This window comes from Gallinula chloropus (assembly GCF_964237585.1).
Source record: "Gallinula chloropus genome assembly, chromosome: 1".
NCBI lineage: Eukaryota > Metazoa > Chordata > Aves > Gruiformes > Rallidae > Gallinula > Gallinula chloropus.
Window position 1 is genome coordinate 95,538,492 of NC_140085.1, and position 19,681 is coordinate 95,558,172.

A 19,681-nucleotide genomic window follows, 5' to 3' on the forward strand; every position below is an offset into this window, starting at 1 on the left:
TAAAATAAAAACAATTACAAAAGGCATCCGTACCAATGTGCCTAGAGGACCACTCCAAAACAAAAAGAGGATAGGGAGGAACAGGGTGGTTGTCCATTCAGAAATTTGCATACGGCTGCCCTAGGAGTGAGCCAGTATTACTGAAACATTACTTTGTTAATTAATTCACAAAATTCAATTTGAAGCAACAATTTACTTGTACTTGCAGTTGAAAATCAATTTTGACCCAGCCTTTCAGAAAGGGCAATGCTGTATTATTTCAATATCATCAGTACCTTATCCTAAATGTATGTAAATGGGAATAATAGACATTTTAAATTCAAGTCCTTTGCAAGCAATTTTCTTTCAGCACTGTAGAATATCCAGATTACAGGCTGTCAGTATCATTCTCTAAACTTTCACACTACATAACAATCTCCAATGAAGTAGAGACATGTTCATTAATAAGAATTTATTAGTATACGTGGAGGGGCTCCGCAGTAAATCTTTAAGGCACAAAACTAAACATGGCTCTGTGCTGAGTCCAACGTGCAGATGTTAATTTCTTTCAAGTGCATGAAAAGCGTTTTGATTAAAACAAACCAAAAAAAAGAACGCTCTCTCCCCTTACAAAAAGGAACCCTCCAAACAAAAAGAAATAACCAAAACAAAATTTTAAAAAGTCAAGTGGTAGAAAACTACTTTGGGCAAGCCAAGTCAGCTCCAAACAATTTTAATAGGCACCTACTGTAGCTTCTGGAATCACTGTTTCATCCATATCTCTAGTCATATTGGATTTCTCTTTCAGCATTGACTGGAGTAACGTGTGTTCCATTACACCAATTTGTATGTCCATCTGAATGTTTTCTTGCTTCAGTTTTGTTAAGGCCTGTTTAATCTTCACTAGAGGAGCTGTTCAAAGGGAGAAAAAAAAAAAGATCAACAGTGCAACTCTGCATCAGCTGCTTAAAACAAAATCATTATTTTCTGTAATCCACTCCTGAAAATTGAGGAGTTGAATGAACAAAAGGGTGTTCTAAAGACTTGATTGTACTGATACATCACTTTTAATATGCAAGACACTTTAAACACAGAAATAGGCGATGACAATTTTGCTGTCTTCTTGACATCTAAGATCTGCATAAAGATGTGCATCAACATTAAGATAGGTTTGTCAATGATGTGTTTTTCTCAGCTGAAAGCCTCATCCCGGTAACTGACTAGAGGTTTGGTAGAGAACTGCACATACCTTCCACAGGAGGTCATCTTACCTGTGAAAGGTTAGTAAAGTGTTCTGTGTGCCACATGTTTTTTCTAATCCCTCACTTTCCACTAAAATCACCCTAGGGATGCTGCTGCTGCATCATAGTGCTCCTTCTGGGCTCTAGTTTTTATCCTGTACCCTTGGGTGTGCCACAACACTAAAAAAAGGTGTTGCAAGGCAAGTGAGTGGCTCCTTCACAGTGAAGCAAAGGTGCAGAAGATTTCCTTATACAACAACACAACTACTTAAGTAAATGAGCTGCAGTGGTTAAACATGGATACAGTTTGCATATCCAGCCCTACTGTCGCATGCGTCAATTTATTTCTGCATTCATGATCCTTATACAAGTGCAACAAAATGCATTTATCAGGAAAAACCTCAAACCACCACATTCCAAGTCTCAGACAAACGAATACAAACAGGCATGTCATTTTAAATGTTAAAAGAACCACCAAAATTAATTCTCTCACTGGCTCCAGCCAGCCTTAGTCAGAGAATCTACCACCTACTGCCAGTAACTATTTCAGAGTAAAAAGGGCTTGAACCTGTAATGTGTTAATTTATTCCAGTGAGTTGATAAATATTCAAAGCAAACACAAACCTCTTTTTTTTTTTTTTCTTTTCTTTAGATTTTTAGAAATAAATTACCAAAGGGAAGAATTCCTGGAATCTCTACCTTCTGCAGAATTATGTAACCTTTTCAAAGATGTTTAGACTACTGATTTTCTTTGATACTTTTTACCATTTTAACACTGATATCTGAGACTAGTCACTCATTATGGTCGTTATTTTTTGTTAATAGAGGACAAATTATGTACCTGTCACTGAGAAAGTGGGTGTTTGGTTTGAGGAAAGAAAAAACCACAAACATACTTACCACCATCGGTCATACTGCTTCCTTTCTCCTCTGTTTCCTGCTTTACTCTCTCTAATACTTCTGTAATCTTAAAATAGATATTTTTTTCTTAACTAAATGAGAGTAATGTTAAAAAAGAAAACAAAAGCTTCTCTGCTGAATAGCTCTAGTTTAAAAAAGTTAGCTAAAAAATAAGAACTAACCTGTCTTAGTAGTTGCATACAGGGCAGCAATTTGTTTCAAACTTTAATAAAATTTTAAATTTAATAAATGTATGTTGTAAAAATTACAGCAAAAAGAGCAACAAAGTAATGACGTTACAGAGAATCTGTGCATCCCAAAGCAATAGAAAACAGCAGCGGGTTGCAGTATGGTGCTGGATGGAACACAGGGACCAAAATCCCTGTGGACCATGATTCACCAAATGACCGTCCCATTCTGGAAGTGTCAGGACTTGAGCAGGTGACAGTGGAAAGCTGAGGATCAGCACAGCAGCGAAAGACAGTGCATCAGTCAAGCCTACTGGTGCTGGCACGGGTAGGCTGTGTAAAATGCATGTATGAAGAAGAAAAGTGCATTTCAGCACTGACCATCTATTGGCCAGTTTGCCTTTGTAGACAACAAAGGCAAATGCATAATTCTAAGGTACAGTTTAGGTAATGATTCAACAGTTTTGCCTAGAATGGAAAACTGGTCCTTTGTTAAGGCTTCCGTACGCCTGTTTGGTAAGGAAACAAACAGCGCTGCACTGTTAATGCATACCTACATTGTTAATGCATACCTACAGTGGTACTGATAGCACCAAGTGGGCTGGGATTTCACTACATGCCTGGAAGCTGATCAGCAGTACGACCCAGCGTGCCTGGCTTATCATCTCAGCCACGCACCACTGCATCCACGGCGTTTGGAAGCTGCCGACTAGTAACACATCCATCATTACTCATCGGCTAGCAATTTCCAAAGTACAAACACATTACAAATCCGAAGTCTTTGTAAAATACTGGGTTTTTTTCCAAACTTGCTTCCTCAAGATTGAAATAGAAAGACGCTCCAATTCTGCAGAATGCATACACTCAGAAACCTTTGCTAGAAAACTCACATTAAACCACTGTGTCTATTACCTACTGCAGTTGGACTACATAATCACTCTTCTATTCTAAGAAGTCCCCAACCTGTTTTACAATTTCCAGCACATTCCTACAGTGTGACCTATTTTATGTGACTATTCCAGACACTTTATTATCTAATAAATAAAGTGGGTTTTTCAAACCCAAACAACATAATTGTTTAAAAAAAAAATTTGAAGTGGACAAAAGGTTGAAAAGTTTGGAAATTGGGCAGTAATTCCAAATGAAATGCCATGAAACACTCAACAAGTTGAGGCAGTTAGGAGTCTGGGAATTTTTCTTTTAATTTGTCAGAGTGCTGCTTTAACCAAACCACCAAAACACCCCTAAAAAACCAAACCCCAACAACCAAGCAACAGAAAACCAGTTTTAGATACTATGATAATGTCCTGGGTTCAGCTAGAACAGAGTTAATTTTCTTTCTAGCAGCAGGTGGAATGTCGTGTTTGGGAGTCAGGGTGAAAGCAGTGCTGTAACACCCTGATGTTTTAGTTGTTGCCAAGCAGTCACGGACTTCTCAGTTGTTCATATTTCCCTGCTAGCAAGAAGGTGGGGGGAGCCCAGGAAGCTGGGCGGGGACACAGCCAGGACAGGTGACCCAAAGTTGCCAAAGAGGGTATTCCAAGCCAATTATGTCACGTTCAGCATAAAAAGGGGCTGGTGTGGAGAGGAGCAGGCAGCTCCAGAACATGTGGTTTGGGGATGGTCCAGTTTCAGGACGACTCTGAGCTTTACAGCCCGAGCTGTGCGGTTCAGTGAGAAACTGCATTTGTGTGTCACCAGATTCGTGTATTTTGCTATAAAGTCCTATTATTATTATTATATTTATCTTTCTGCTATCCCAGTAAACTATCCTTATCCCAACCCATGAGGTTTGGGTTTCTCTGGTTTTCTTTTCCCTCCCTTTCCCCCTCCCCAATTCCCTCACCCCCCTTAGAGAGCAAGAGGCTGCGTGGTGCCTGGCTCTTGGCTGGGGCAGAACCACGACAGGTAATTTGAGTGGCATGGAAAGGTTAACTATTTAGTCAAATACTGCTTTTAAGTGCTTGGAAGATGAAAATTTCAAAATGTTAATTTTAACTGAGAGTTAAGCTTTTCTTCTTCCAAAGAATTTTTGGACGTGGCTTGATTAATCCTCAGTAACTCCAGAACACAGGTTATAAATTACAGAACATTTACCCTCTTTTACAAACCGTGAAAAATAAAAGCCCACAACAGCTTGCTCCATTTCACAAGTTAAAAATCAATGGCAGCCTGGGTTTAAAATTTAGGGACTGGAGTAGATTACCTTCAGTGAACAAGCAGATCAATCTTTAACCCAGAAAGGTCTGAGTTCATCAAACTGCAAACACTAAATGCCAGCTCTCTGAAGTTTGTTTTAAAATAAGCAAATGAAATTAAATAAAGATGTGTTTACCTCAGAAAGCACTCTCATCCTTTCAGTTACTCCTCCACTTCCTTCCTGGTACTTCTCTTTAGCCTGGAAAGAAATGTGTTCTTTGCTGTAATGACAGAGCTGCAGAGGTGTATGCAGATAGCTCAGAAAGAACACAGTAACTTGCTCCAGAAACTCCACAGAGTCCCAGTGATGTTTACAGCTCTACACCTATGAGGACAGGCTGGAAACATCAGCCCCTAATGACTATCATTCAAAAACTAAAAGCAGCTTTAAGAAATGTAATAGCCTTAATTCATACACAATAAGGATGTTTTCTAATCATAAGAAATAGGCATAGGGAAAATCTGCCTGAACACAGACAGAACTGAATCCTGAAACCTGGAATATTTATTCATCAACAGTAAATTACTATCATGAAGTTTCTTAAAGTTTAACACTAAAGTAAACAGAAAGCACAAAGGTCAAATCCTGGTATGTGTTAGGATAGGAGGGCTAGCCAAATGACAGCTTATACAGGCCTCCTGCAGAGGGGATCACAACGCTTCTCAAACAGCACTCCACTGGCATAAAAACTAAAGGAAGTAAAGAAGTAATCAGAGTGCTTTGTGCACGTTAGCACGAGTGATCAATAGAAGAGATAAATGCTGGACTGAGACTGTAGTTTTTCCACTCATCACAGATGTGTGAACTTCACAGGGAAAGCAGAACTAGCAATTTACTAGCTGCAACAGATTTGCATAATATTCAGACAAAACCCATTTATTTTCCCCTGTAGAATAGTTGAATAAAATCGCTAGTTTAGCTTAAGAACTATATAATTTCACAGCAAATCAACATTTCTCCTGCTTTATATCCAGCAGCAGAATTCAGAGAGAACTCCTCCGAGTCTTCTTTGCCTTTACCCTCCCTTAATAACCAATTAAGACTAGGAAAGGTGACAACAGAAGATCAGTGCATTACCTCACTCAGCAAGGCTTGTGCTGACCGATACTCCTGGACCAAGTGCTCCAACTGATGGTTGATGTACTTTTCCCTGCTATTGATCTTTTCCAGTGTCCTGCTGATTTCATTATGGAGTTTGTCAAGGTAACCCTAGAAAATCACATTCTGTGAGTTGGCAGTATACAGATAGTATGCAAAGAGTATTCAGATGGTGCTGTGATTAAAAAATGATAGGGAAGCCTACAATTTTAGGGAAAAAGAGTACTGAAGTGCTGTGTTTGGCCAACAAAAAATATTCCTATTGTGCTCTTTTTTTAGACACTTTTTTTCAAGTGTCAGTAAGTTACACTCTTAACAGCATTTGACAGTATTTGGTATTTTTTAATCAGCACTTATTTTCAGATTGTATTATTCTATTTTGCCCTCTGTAGTCAGGCTGTACTAGTGGCAATGCATATGCTAATGAACGCTAATATCCCTGTTAATCCTCACATATACAGCTCTTCCCCAGCAAGATATTTTGCCAGTCCCACTGTCCCTAATCATCACTGTATGTTTCCCTGTTTAGTTTTACAGCATTAGCACAATAAAATGGAGTAAAATTAAAATCCATTTAGTTCTTAACATATACCAAATAAACGAGAAAATAAACATGCTGAGAGATCAGTGACATACTCTGTGCATACAAGACACACCTTAGTTTCTTTCAAGGAAGATTCAATTCCATCCTTATGCTGATGCATTTGATCTACGTGAATCCTCCAATCCTAAAAAAGAGGCCACAAAGCAAAACATAGGTAAGTTCAATTTTTATCTTTCTCTGGTTACTAAACAAAGGCTGGCATGCAAGGCAGGGCCTTTTATTCAATTAGTGCGTGTCATTCTGCCACTGCCATGTTCAGATCCAGAGGCACTGGCACATTTATATCCTACGTGTCACATGTGACGCTCAGATCCATGAACAAACAGAGACATCCTCACTGATACCACAGCAGCTATGCTTTTTAGAGTCTCTGTGATCTTCATGGAACTATCCCTGCTAGAAACCACTCTGGGCACAAACACTGATAATATTGATTATAACTGCACAACTCAGTCTGTTCTTAAGACAAAATTAGTGCTTCAAATGCCCCACACCCACCACTACCAGATTACCAGATCTTCCCTTTCTGCTTAGCCCCTACTATTATCAGAGGAAAAATAGAAAGAAATGAAAGAGGCAGAAATACCTAAACTTGTTTTGAGTAGTGGGACAGAATTAGAAGGTGATAAATGCCTGTAACAGGCTGCCCAGGGAGGGGGTTGAGTCACCTTCCCTGGATGTGTTTAAAAAACGGGTAGATCAGGTACTTAGGGATACGGTTTAGCATAGGACAGGAACGGTTGGACTTGATGATCTCAAAGGTCTTTTTCAACCTTGTGATTCTGTGAAATTACTAGCAGCTTCTAGGTCATGGGAAACATACATAGACTCAGCAATGGGGGATGAGAAAAGGTGCTGTTTTATCTTGATAAGTAGGCATCTTTTACTTAGAAATCAATACCAGTTCCCAAGTTTTACCATAAATTTTTCCTTATCAGTGCAAACTTTCTACATCTCCCAACCCAAAGCACAGCAGTAGGCAGACTTTGAGCTCAAAACGAAGCGGGAGCAGCACTGCAGAATTACTACCCTTTCAGTACCGTGTTTCTGAACATTCTAGAATATGTTGTTCAGCTTTTGTACTGTACTGATATAGCGGTTTTAAAAAAATAACATGTTAATAAGTCTTTATGACTTGAACCTTAGAAGACACTCTTGTAAAATAGAGGCTGTAAGAATACATGGAAGGTGATTGCTGCAGTGAAATTATTTGATCAAGGGCCTCATCAAAAAGTATGCTCAGTGAAACAGAGAGGGGCAAAAACATGACAAACAGTAACAGAGGCCACACCAAGAAACAAACCTGGACAGTTACATGGATCAGGGCATGTGGAGTGTGAGAATGTTTGTATCAGTACAATTATCTGATTGAGAGCCTTCTCAAAAGGGGATAAGGAAAAGGAGGTGGGGAAAAAACAAAACCTGCAGAGAGACAGACCTGTCAGACAAACACTAAAGGAGAAGATAAGAAACAACACTCATCAGTCACACTGCAAGCAGCACTTGCTGCTAATAACGATGCAAACTTGGAGGTTCCGGATCTTCCAGGTGAGGGCTGGTGCAACTGATAAAGCAAAGTGCTTCAAACTTTGTGTGTCAAACTTTGGAACTTAAATAAAAACCCCAAACACCTCCCCTAGACACACTCACTACTCCTGCACAGAACTTTACAAATAAGTTCCAGTTTCTAATTCCATGGATTAAACCATTAACCCTCTCCTGGTACTATGTAAATAGGCACCACACAGGAAGCAGAACATGATGTTTTTCTTGTACAGTGAAAAAATTGCTAAACACTTCATTTTATTTTTCTGAAAGCATGATAGCACAGGAGCCAGAAAAAGAAGAATCCTCTGTTCATGTTCATCATGAAATATTCCTGAAAGCCAAGAGATGGTCCATTAAATTAGCAGTTAGTAAAAGCTCAGTTCTTACAGTGGCTTTAATTTTCCAGGTATGTCTTTATTAAGTTTTAATTTCTTAGTGTGAGAATCAAGCATGATGTTCTCTGGAACAGATGGGCTCGCCGAGGATCAGAGAACAGCGGCTCAAGCCAGGCAATTCTCCACATAGAAGAATGCAGTATAGCGCAGGACAGGCCAGCAATTTAATGGAGAGTTGAGAGCTAGCCTATTTTTGGCAAGATAATTATCTTTCATTGAATTCTGTATCACTGCTACAGATTGCTCCAATACTCCAAACTAGCTGGGTCACAACAAATGAGCAATTTCAATACTGCACTGATATGTGTGTGCTACACAGTCTCCTAGAAAGGGTCATGGCAATGCCAGGAATTGACCTCAGGTTTGGACTTTGACTTCCCAAAAACAGATGTTTACTAATAAGCTGCTCATTCTGGATTTCTTGGAATAGATTATGGAGAGAAATAATAATTTCTAAGCAAAGATGAACTTCATCTTGAGGTAATTATCTGGATAGGTATGTAAAAATCAGTCAAAAAAGTACTCACTTGTTTTTCCTGAGCAAGGAGAGCCCATAATGACTATTTCAGAGGTACAGACATACTTTATTGTCATTTAAAGTTCAGCAAGATGAATTCCATACAATCAACCATTCATGTGGCTGACAAATTGAACAGTTGAAAGATAAGAAGTCCTTCAACTCTATTCCAGAAGGATGTCTGATTAGCTGTTAAACCAAGGGTATATTTTTTCAGAAGTATGGACACATTGGAAGTATTAAACAATTGAATGTTTCCATTGAATAAATACCTGGAAATAAGGTGCCCTGTAAGTAGCCAAAAACCCCATTCTTTTGTAAGGAAGAAAAACCTACTAATAATTATTAATTCTAGGGTCAAAGCAAATTATAAATATTCAGACAAGATAGACTGGAGAGCCCATTAGTCCCAATTCTTGACATGACAAAAGAGGAAAAAAAAATTTGTAAACGTAAAGTTAACGACACTGACTGAAATCACACCTTAATTGCCACGTGTACACATGCAAAGTCATTCTCCCATACCTTATTGTCAGTCCTGACTGTAACCTTCAGCTGTGGAAGCACACGTTCCACTTCCAGGTTCCACTCTGCTGCATCTGTTGTGGACTGTAAAATCTCTTCTTGCTTTGCAGAGTCATTCATGTCCTGTGTAAAAATGAAAATTTGTATACAAAATATCATCATTATGTACAGTGAGACCTGTTAGAAATCATGTTACAATGGCTCACAGTGTTCACAGTCAGAAAAAAAGTCTATCCAGAATGATCTAGACTACAGATATAACACATTTAATGGCTTTCTTTGAATTTATAAAGACTAGGAATTTAAATAAATATATCTTCTCATCATATTTAGAATTAAAAAAACATTAAACGTATATAATAATAAAAAATTATAATACATTCCAGAAATAGTGGGGGTGGGGAGTGGGGGGATATTATATTCAAGAAACTAATACCATGTTTCCCTGAAAGTCTCTGCCAAAGTTTCTTGCAAACATTGCCAGCAAACTTGCAGTGGTAACAGTTTAGAAACTGGATGCAGATTGATTAATTTTTTTTTCTTTTAAAATAAACCAGTTCAGTTGGAATGTTTTTTTCAAGTTTACACTACATACGGACTTTGACACTTAAATCCAACAGAAATAAACTGCTGCTACAGATGTAAAAGCCTCTCTGGAAGGGACTGATGGGTGACAACCTACCGATCTGTACGTTTGTGCCTTTAGAACATCCAGGTCAATAACATTGTCTTCGCTGTCCGACTCTTCTTCCTGCAAAGTTGCAGAGTAAGACTTCAGTAAGCACTGCGCAGCCTTTCACCGTAACTGTCTTTCACAGGAACACAGGACAAGTAGTATTAAATCCCAAATTTCTGACATGGAGACTTTATGATAATAGAGTGTGTGTTTACTGAAAAGTTTTATGAGGAGACACAATATTTGGGACAAGCTGAAAGATGAAAGCTGCCCCATATTTTCCTCAGGGCACCCCAGTATTTAAAAACTAAAAAATACCAAATGACAAGAAGATAAGATGTTGTTTGCACTACAGACCTGGAGCTGCAGAACCATGCCACATTTTAAAAGCATGCAGAATGATACCATTCAAATTGAGGCAATTGATTTGTTTTCTTGCCCATGACCCTATCCTGACAATTTTACAGCATTATCTATTACAGTCTCAAAATTGCATTCCTCAGTGATTGTGATCAGCTCAGAGCCCATCACTGCTCAAGTCAAAGATGCTTTTATCTTGTATTACCCTCCATTTCAATTTCACCTTCCATTTTAATACACACACACCTCACCCTTACATACCTTGTCCTTCTCTAACTCTCCTAGTAGCCATCATCTTTTCCACCAAAGTAAAACTGCATCATTCACCCCCTTCCCAGACAAATCATGAATGCTGCAATAACACAGGTCTTAGTGTAGAAGCCTTCAAGACTCAGTGAAAACCTGGGAGCTTGTTCCTGTACCTCATTTATTATTTTAACCAACAGGGACCAACTTATTTTCTTCTGGGATGTTTGGCCCCTTGTCCCTTGAATACTTGCCAGAAATTAATGAAGGCTGGATTGGGGCTATCTTTTGCTAAACAGACAACATATATTTGTACAGCACTTAGAAAAAACATATTACAACACTACCATGACAACAAAAAGACTAGTTACCCAAACTGGGGAAGAAAACTGTGCAGTCAGTCTCACTGGCTACTGTTTACCTGTTTCCCCAAGGTTTAGAGAACTAGGCTTGTCTCTGTCACCCTCACCAATTTTATTCAGAAGAATCAAAGCCAGAAGAACCATCAATGAACCTCATTATTAGCATTTAACTACTGGAAATACTGCTAAATTCAATTATGGATACAGCCAATACATCCAGGACATATCAATGTATTGGTGGCAACAATGGACCAGGGAGGAAAAAAAGAAATTGTATCAGCATATGATCAATCCCTGTAGAATCATTATGGGCTCTAGAAAAAGCAGTTATCCACTTGGTATAAACCTAGCTCAATGGTTTTATTAACACACAAACTCAGAACAGCTAACAAAGCATGTTAGTTGTGAAAATCTTGGCCTAAGATACTATCTGAGAGCAAATCCAGAGGTTCTTTGAAGGTCTCAACTGTGCTTTAGTTAACTGTTTTCCCCATACTTCCCAATTTAAACAGCTCAGACCTTAACGAGACACGAAGAAGAACAGGCTCTTTTCATATTTTGAAAGCCAACGGCTTACATTCCTGAGGCTGGTCAAACACAGAATACAGAATGTCTCTTATTGATCTCAGAATTATTCAGATTTTTTCCATGGAAACTTCAAAGCCAAGAAAAACACCACCAGGCATCCACATCACAATATCTGCATATTGTGTGAAATTTAAGAATGTTAGAAATGTGTCCTGGCTAATAAAAATGAAAAAATAACGCAATACTTAGGAAAACTGTGAGAAGAAAAAGAAAAGAAGCAAATTCTTCAACTGCTACATTCTTACAGACTACTGGGGCATATAAATCAGGACTATGATCAAAACCATACAATAACATTACTGGCAGTCTATTTTTAAGGTTTATGACCTCTAATTTTTCCCAAGCACTTGCAAAACACAAACACAAAAATGGAACAGTTGTGGCATCTTATATCCAATATTGCTGGGCCTTAACACCCCAGAAAATTGTTTTCTCCTCAAGTAACTTACTGACACAGAAAGCAAACAGTTACAAGCTCACAGCTTTTGATATTTTTGTTTTGATCTACATTCATTTTGCACCAAATCATCAGCTTTTGGAGAAATTGGATGTGAAACTAACTTTTGTAATTTTCATTTTAAATGTCTTCAGCTAACTTCTCTCCCCAGGAAAATTTTAAGTCTTTTTATTAATGACTGACTGCAGGGAGACCGACAGAGACCAGTCAAAAATTACAATGTCTTGTGACAGCATTATGTTACCAGAAAACAATGAGACTCCTACTCTCAAAAATAATCTAGAGACAGTCAGCAAAAAACCAAATTCTGTTAACATCAATCACTGAGTCCTAAAAGCATATCTGAACTTACAGGTGTACTTCATTGGCTGTTCCGTAGACATGACAACTTCAGTGTAATTACTACAGTTTAAAAGCAAGAATAAATAAAACTGTTCCTCCTCAAACATTGCCATCTTGCTGGTAAAAGGTATTTCAATGCAGAAAGACTTAACATACAGTCAGAAGGCATGACTAGATACAACCATTTCATTCATGGAATCTATAGCAATGAGCTCCCATGACCTTTCTCTAACAGAAAACATTCTGCAACCTTTACTTAGGTCTTTGCTGGTGTTTTAAAACAAATGGTCGTTTTGCGGTTGTTCTTTTCCAACTACCCTGTTCCCAATTCTTAAGATCAACTAAGCACCAAAGTTACTGCTTCCTGTTTGCAGTGAAATCTAAGTTACAGTAGTAACCACTCTATTATAAACATGGGGCAAATTTTAACCAATTATGAGCCAATTCTGCGAACAGGGATTGAAGTTTCTTTTAATGCCAACAGCTTCCTTCAGCAGTAAACAAATCTGAATTGATGCAATTTGAATGTATGGTTAGATTCACTTTAACTATACATGCACCTAAGAACAACAAGTTAACAACTTTATCTGAAAGGAAACAAAAAACCCTACAGAGAGGCTGACAATGCAGGAAAGGAGATGCAGGGGAAAAGTGTGATTGAACAGCCAGCAGGAAAAAAGGCTTCTTAAACAAAGCCAAACAAAGGGAACAGTCATAAAATCTACCGCAACATCCTCTTCCAGTTTATTAAGCGTTAATTCTGCATCATCTTCTGTTATTTCTTCTTCTTCTAGCTCTTCTGTTGGATACACCGGCCTGAAATTAGTTCAGAGAACAGCAGGGCTGTAAATTGGAAATACCCCTGTAAATTGTATTTGCAAACAAAGCATTTCATGGGAAGAGTGAATGATGTGGAATAGGAATAAACAGTGTCTCACACACACAAATAGAATTTATGCATAGCCTTAAAAATCTTGGTTTATTTTGGTCTGTCTTAAAAGAGAGGGTTAGTTATTGCATCAAGCAATATAGTACATTCATACTGCAAAGACATCTGGGGAGTAAATTTTGAGTTGTTTTCTCTTTCGGTCTAACTTCTTAAATTTTAAGTGCAAGTCACCACAGACTCATTTTCGGCTTACAGTGGAATCTGTGTACTAAATAGAGGTAACAGTAAAGTATTTCCAAGCCAGGAATTACTTTGCTGTATCCATTTCAAAACCCATCAGAGGGAATGAACGAAATAAAGAGCCCTTTTAAATAAATTTTCATATACTTGAAATTACCTGTCATCTAATTTCTCCTAACATTTCCTTTGGATTTAATGCTCAAAGTTACCATAGCCTACTTGTAACATGATCCCATACTGTACATGTGTTCAGCTGAAGAGGTCAAGATTGATTGATAGAACCTAAACGAGCATTAATCTGTTTCAACTCAACTGTCATACTAACAAGCAGTTTTGCATGGAAAATGACCAAAAAAGGACCATCAGTCAAATCTTTATTAATTAGCTAAGTACTAACCGTCCAAATTCATCCTTGCTGGTAATAGACTAAGTGGTGTGAAACTGCATTAGGAATCTATTTGTCCCACTGCTTCAAGCCCAGTTGAATTTTGCATCTCATGAAACACTGAGTACAACCTTTTCAGTTATTACTATGTTTTATCTTTACAATTACATTTGTTTGCTGAAACACAATGCATAAGGGAGGATGCTTAAAAGTGTACTATACCTTCTCCAGCTAAAGCCAGTGTATTTCAAGGCTTCTTCAGCTAAACAATTAAGAACATAGCATGCTTGTTCTCCGTAACCTGCCTTTAATTTTGAAGGAGGAAAATCCACAGGTCTTCCCTAAAATAGAGAGATACACTGTTTACTCATAGCTACCCATCAATAGTTTCCTCTCAGGGAGGTAACAAGATTTACTAAGCCAAAAACCAAAGCGTCCATTGTATATGAAGATTTTACCAATGTTAATTCATATTCTTCCCCTATGCAGCTCCAGTCAGGCAACAGGAGGGAAAACTGAGCAACCCAAAGAACAGATGCAGCTTAGAAATCCTAAAGCACCTGGTAAAAGGATACTCACAGGGAGCTGCAAGGGACCTCAATGGTCAAGCACACAAGTGACACACTGGCAAGGCAAGAACAACTCAGGCATGGAGACTTAACCAGCAGCTTTTAAACAGTGCCTTGTTTGCTCCAGATTTTATTTATAAAATAGTTTATTTATTGTTGTCCTAGAGAAGAAATACCTTAGTTTTTAATCAAGTAACTCCTTTGAAGAGCAACGCTCTTAATATCATCCGCAGTTGTACAACAGTGAGGGTATGTGTGTATATATATGTATATATATATATATATATATAAACTTCCATAAGATCATACTTCTCATAAGTTGCTATAAGTCTCCTGACCTTCAGGGTTTATTTTTAATAGTGAAACAAATCCACATACTTCCTGGCAGTTTATGCAGCCTTTTACTCCATAACAAAAAAAGAAGAAAACCCAAGTGCAATTCTAAGCCATTTCCTTCTCTATGAATTGCCCCATTGCCTTTGGCAGGAGCAGGATCACAAACAAGCTTTCTAGACAAAAATCTTTGTAAATTATCTTACTGCAAGTGAGCAACATATGCTGCACTGTAAGAAGTAAACCCTATTTAATCCATTGGATGGACTGTGGAAACAAAACTAACTGGAATAACATAAACCATTGCAAGACCATTTCTGTAATGCCAAAAAGTTAGCAAGTAGGGGCACACAGTATAATCTTCCAATTAACTAATTAACACAGTACAAACTTCAAGATGGGAAAAGCCACGGGAACATAACCAGTCAGCAGAGGAAGCGTGCCACTACTGCTGTTCCTGAAGGCGAGGCAGGTGCTTGAGACAGGCCTGGGAAAGCAGCATGCTCCACACTTACAAAGGATCGCAGCTCCGAGAGCAGGTTCGATATCACGGCATTGGGGTCATCGTACTCTTGGGGCTGCTCAAAGGGACGTCCCGCCTTCGTGACCAGCCAGGCGGCCAGCGTGCAGAACATGAAGAACTGCTCACCAGGGTTAGTGGGCAGTGCAAAGTAGTGCCTGTTTAAGAAGGGGAAAGAACAGTCAGTAAGAATCCTTCTGAGCTCCTGGAGCTCTGGAGCCATTATAGGCCAGCCCGTGCTAGCAAGCCGCTTCTGTAACTTTCCCCAGGAGCGAGAGACTAGAACTAAATTCAGACTCTGTTTTCTATCTGGTGCTCACCTGTTTCTTACTTTGAGTAAGAAGCTTTGAACTGTGAATCAACATTAGAGTTCTGAGGAATCAGATGGAAACTGTGTACTCCTCTCCCCTGCCAGCAGGATTCTACAGTTTCAGTTAAACACCATCAAGTTAACATTTCCACACAAACCCAAATTCCTCCTCCTCTTCCCCTGAGCGGTCTCAAATCACGATGAGCTCAATTATGTTGCCATCATTCTGTAAAATACCATCGTTGCTTAATTAAGAGCCTATGCAATGGATTGATTCACGTGTCCCTTGCATAACATAAAAAAATTGGAAGTGAAATATCCACAATTGCCCATAACTTGTAGGCCATAAATGAGCTAAGATTTTGCTGAATCTCGGGCATTTTTCACGGTTCAAGTGATTTACAGCGCAAGGCAAAATTTAACTTCAAAAAACATCCTCTGACTACATTAGCAGAAGTGATGGATAACTTCTGTCAACACCACGGAGCAAACAACCTACTCCAAAAACAAAACTAAAATGATCCATCACTAAAGTTGTATACCTTTACCAATGACACTGGAAGGCAAGGTGGATTTGTCTCACCTTTTAGCTACTGTAGAGAACATTGAAAAATGGTTTTGAACTCCATATTGTTCTCCATTAAAGGGAGCTTAGACAAACATCTCAAAGAATGGTCTCTGTATCTGGGTATATGGCTCTTTAGCTAACTAAATATTGCAGCAATTGATCTGCAAAAACTCAAATGGCACTTCTTTAAGGAGAGAACAAATTTGCTGAAGCCTCACTGCCTAAAGATCTGGGTCCTCTTTCTGCATATTGTGCTCATCCATCTTATTATAGCAAAGTAACCTCACTTCCTATTCCCTCTTTAACATCCCCAAATACACTTCCTGCCAACAGCAACGCATCCAGTTACCATTTGCTCCAGAGTTCCCTAAACCTCTTCCCACACTCCTCAGCTACTAGGTGGGCAAGAGGCTGCTGTACCTAAATCAGTGCATAAGCTCAAATCAGCATGTTTTTGAAGTGATCCTTTCACCCATCCTCACCTACTGTGCTTTGGGTTACTTTGGAGAGCAAGGTACAGAAACTGCACTTATCTTAGATCACACCACATTAAAAGATGTGGTCCGAATGAGAATTCAGTCCATAAAAATCAGACCACATTTAGTCCCCCAAAAGTATAAACCATGTGCACACCAGACACTTGGAACCAAGAGCTTCCCTGTCCAGACAGGGCTGCTTGCAAGGTGGACAAAGGTTTGCTTTCTTGCTCCAAATGTAGCGATGGTCCGAGAGTGGAGTAAAATGGGCTTATTGCCACTGAGCTCATACTCGAGGCTCTGTCCCAACCAGAGAATGATTTGGACTGAGTTTTTCCTCCCTACTAAACTGCCGCTTGTAGAAAGCGTCGCTGTGTGATACGCTGCTGGGCAACTGGACTGAAACTGATGGATGGATTTGAAAGTTATTTGAAACACATGTGTATTAGATATTTTCATAACAGACAAAACCACCTAGGCACACACATAAACAGTTATGTTAAATACAGGAAACTCATGTAGGGCAGAAGGCATTTTTGCCAGTGTGTCTGCCTGGGGCAGGGAAGGGGAAGCAACTCTCTACTTCTGGCATCGCAGCCTTTAGAGGGACTTCTCGTTCTGAAAGCTTCAAAATCACGCAGGAAGCGGTAAAACTGACAGGGTTTTCACCTGACCCCGGCACCTCACCTGAGGGCCGGCCTTCCTTTAATCCCTGATCCCAGGGAGCGTAACCGCCCGCGGGGGTTTCTCCCCGCTCAGGCCCCGGGGGTGCAGCCAGATGTACGGCGTCTGGCGCCTCTCCCTGCCAGCCCCGCTACCTGCCCACCCTCACGCGTGGAGCTTCGCGCCACACGCCGCGACACCCCCCCCCTCCCCGCCCACAGCCCCGCGGACGCCATCCGGACACCCTCCGGGCGAGGCTGCCCGCTGCCTTCCCCGCTCTCGGACGCCGTCGCCTCCAGCCGCCCGCCGAGCGGTCCAGGGGCACCTGGAGAGAGGTCGCATGTTGTGACGCCGCAGCGCCTCCTCCTCGTAGCTCAGCAGCTTCAGCTTGTCCAGCAGGTCCTCCATCAGTACGAACACGTGATACGCGGCCCCCGGGCCCCGCTCCGCCACCGCCGCCCCCTCCTCATCCCGCTCCCCCGCTGCGGCCACCACCGCCCCGCGCCGACCCTCCTCCGCCATTTTGGAAGCGCCCCCGCCGCCGCCCGCAACCAAGGCAACCAGCTCTACCAATCCCCACCTTCCTCCGCCTTGAAGCCTACCAATCACGCGCTTTCGCTGCGCCGGAAAGCCCCGCCTGTCCAGCGCAGACCGCCAATGGCAGCGAGGCATGCCGGGGTCAGCGCCCAACCACCGCTCTAAGGACGGCAAGAGGGCACCGTGTTTCCTTCCGCCCGGTAACCATGGAGATGACCGGCGGTCAGCCTTGGGCGCTTCAGCGCCGGTCCCTCGGAGAAGCGCTTACCCGGTGTCAGGCCGAGACGCGGGCGTGTCACACGCACCGTGCGAGCCGCCAGGAGGCGGCAGCGATAGCCGCGGGCAGCAGGGCGCATGGCCCGAGGCGGGGCAGCTTGCCGCCGGGCGCAGGGAGGGCCGGTAGCTGGAGACCCCGTGGGAGAGCGGCTTCTCCTGGGAAGGCGGGAGACGGGCCGTGGGTGTACTGCTAACGCCAGCCGGCATCTCCGAGGTCGGGCGCTTCCTGCTCTCGCTCCCGCCTGCGTCTTGTTTGGGTTTTTTTGTAAGTCCCCTTCCCTAAAATGCATCGGTCCTCCTGTCAGCCTCTCCTACCTCATAGCGCATGGCAGGCTCGAAGTGTTCCGAGAAAACAGCGCACCAGTGAAATGTGGTTCAAGAGAAGGCAGGTTCCTTAACCCTGCAGTCAGCCAGGGCATCTACTCTTCTTCTTTCAGATTAGGAGCTTTCTGAGCATCATGGTAATTCGCGTTTTGTGTTCTTTTTGTCTGTGCCCAGACAGAAATTGCCTCTCTCCCAGTGTCGGGTTCCTGTGCTCTGCCTTAGAAGACCTGAAGGCCTGTGCTCTGCCTTAGCAGAAGACCTGAAGGCCTCTGCTGTGCCTGTGGTGCTCAGGCTCTTGTAACAACCCAGCAGAGTCCCAAGGCAGCATCACCCCTGCTGTAGCACTAACATTCCTGACAATAACTGATTCCTTTTGGTACTCAGTTGCAGCTTGCATTAGTTATCATTGAAAAAACAAATGTTCAACAAAGCCAGGGAGGCATGAGAGACTGAAAGGGTTCTCGTCTCAAACATTTTGGTGGGCAAACATTATGGTCTGGGTGGCAACGGGAAGCCACAGGGGAGAGGCTTCTTAGAAGACAAAGAATATTCTGGAAGCAGAACCATATAAGTTCTCAAGAGCTGTAATTGTAGGTGGAGACTAGACTATAAAAGGCACAAACCCAGGGAGCCAGCCTGTTACCCAAGGATTGCTCAATCTGTCACCATGGGATCCAGGAATGGTGTTCTCTCTCACCCCCTCTCCCTTTTCTTTCCCTCGTTTCTGTTCATCTTTTCTCTCTTTCCTTCCTACAAATGACTCAGTAAGAGGCCACACCACCTACCATTATGCTTTCCAAGTTCTGGTTGCTTCTACCATAAATAAAACTCCCTGACAAACAGACAATAAAGTCTCTTCAAAATCTATAAAATGAGATAGTGAGTCTCTCCTGATCAACTTGATGCTGAGCAAGTGACTAACCAGAGGCTACATACTGCTTTGGCAGGGGCTTCAGATGAGGAGAAAATATGAAGGGAACAATTAGATGAAACCCACTGCCAAACTGGTGTCGAAAGTAAGGGTGCAGATTCTGACAAGGGAAAAAAAAAAAACAAAACCATACCCTCTTAATGACCTAGAACACATAAGAGAAATATTTCCCCGTGGTGTGGGGCAGGGATGAACCCCTAATGCAAACCTTAGTTAAGACAAAGGAGAGTGTATGGAGAGTGTCTCTTATTGGTGGTGACTAGGTTGCTAGCGAGAACGATGTGAGAGGGGACTGGGGACTGGGAGCTTTTGTAACTACAGTGACAACAGACAACCCTGGCCCCTGACTCAGTAGCATATTGAGTTCAGACCATGTGTCCTTCTCATCAAAACAAAAGGGGACAAGAAAGTGTTGGATCTAAGGTGTAACCCGA

At 41.2% G+C, this 19,681-nt stretch overlaps 1 protein-coding gene across 1 annotated transcript; it reads right to left on the reverse strand.

Annotated features, from left to right (window-relative positions):
• Positions 1-461: 461 nt before the first annotated feature.
• Positions 462-17,851, reverse strand: IFT57 (intraflagellar transport 57; the record flags this gene model as incomplete). The annotated part of the gene is made up of 11 exons (XM_084277312.1): positions 462-891; positions 2,121-2,187; positions 4,644-4,706; positions 5,586-5,717; positions 6,263-6,334; positions 9,196-9,318; positions 9,878-9,946; positions 12,952-13,042; positions 13,963-14,081; positions 15,158-15,320; positions 17,505-17,851. 11 exons carry the CDS (start codon positions 17,849-17,851, stop codon positions 713-715), a joined length of 1,425 nt encoding a protein of 474 aa, XP_084133438.1. The 3' UTR covers positions 462-712.
• Positions 17,852-19,681: the final 1,830 nt, after the last annotated feature.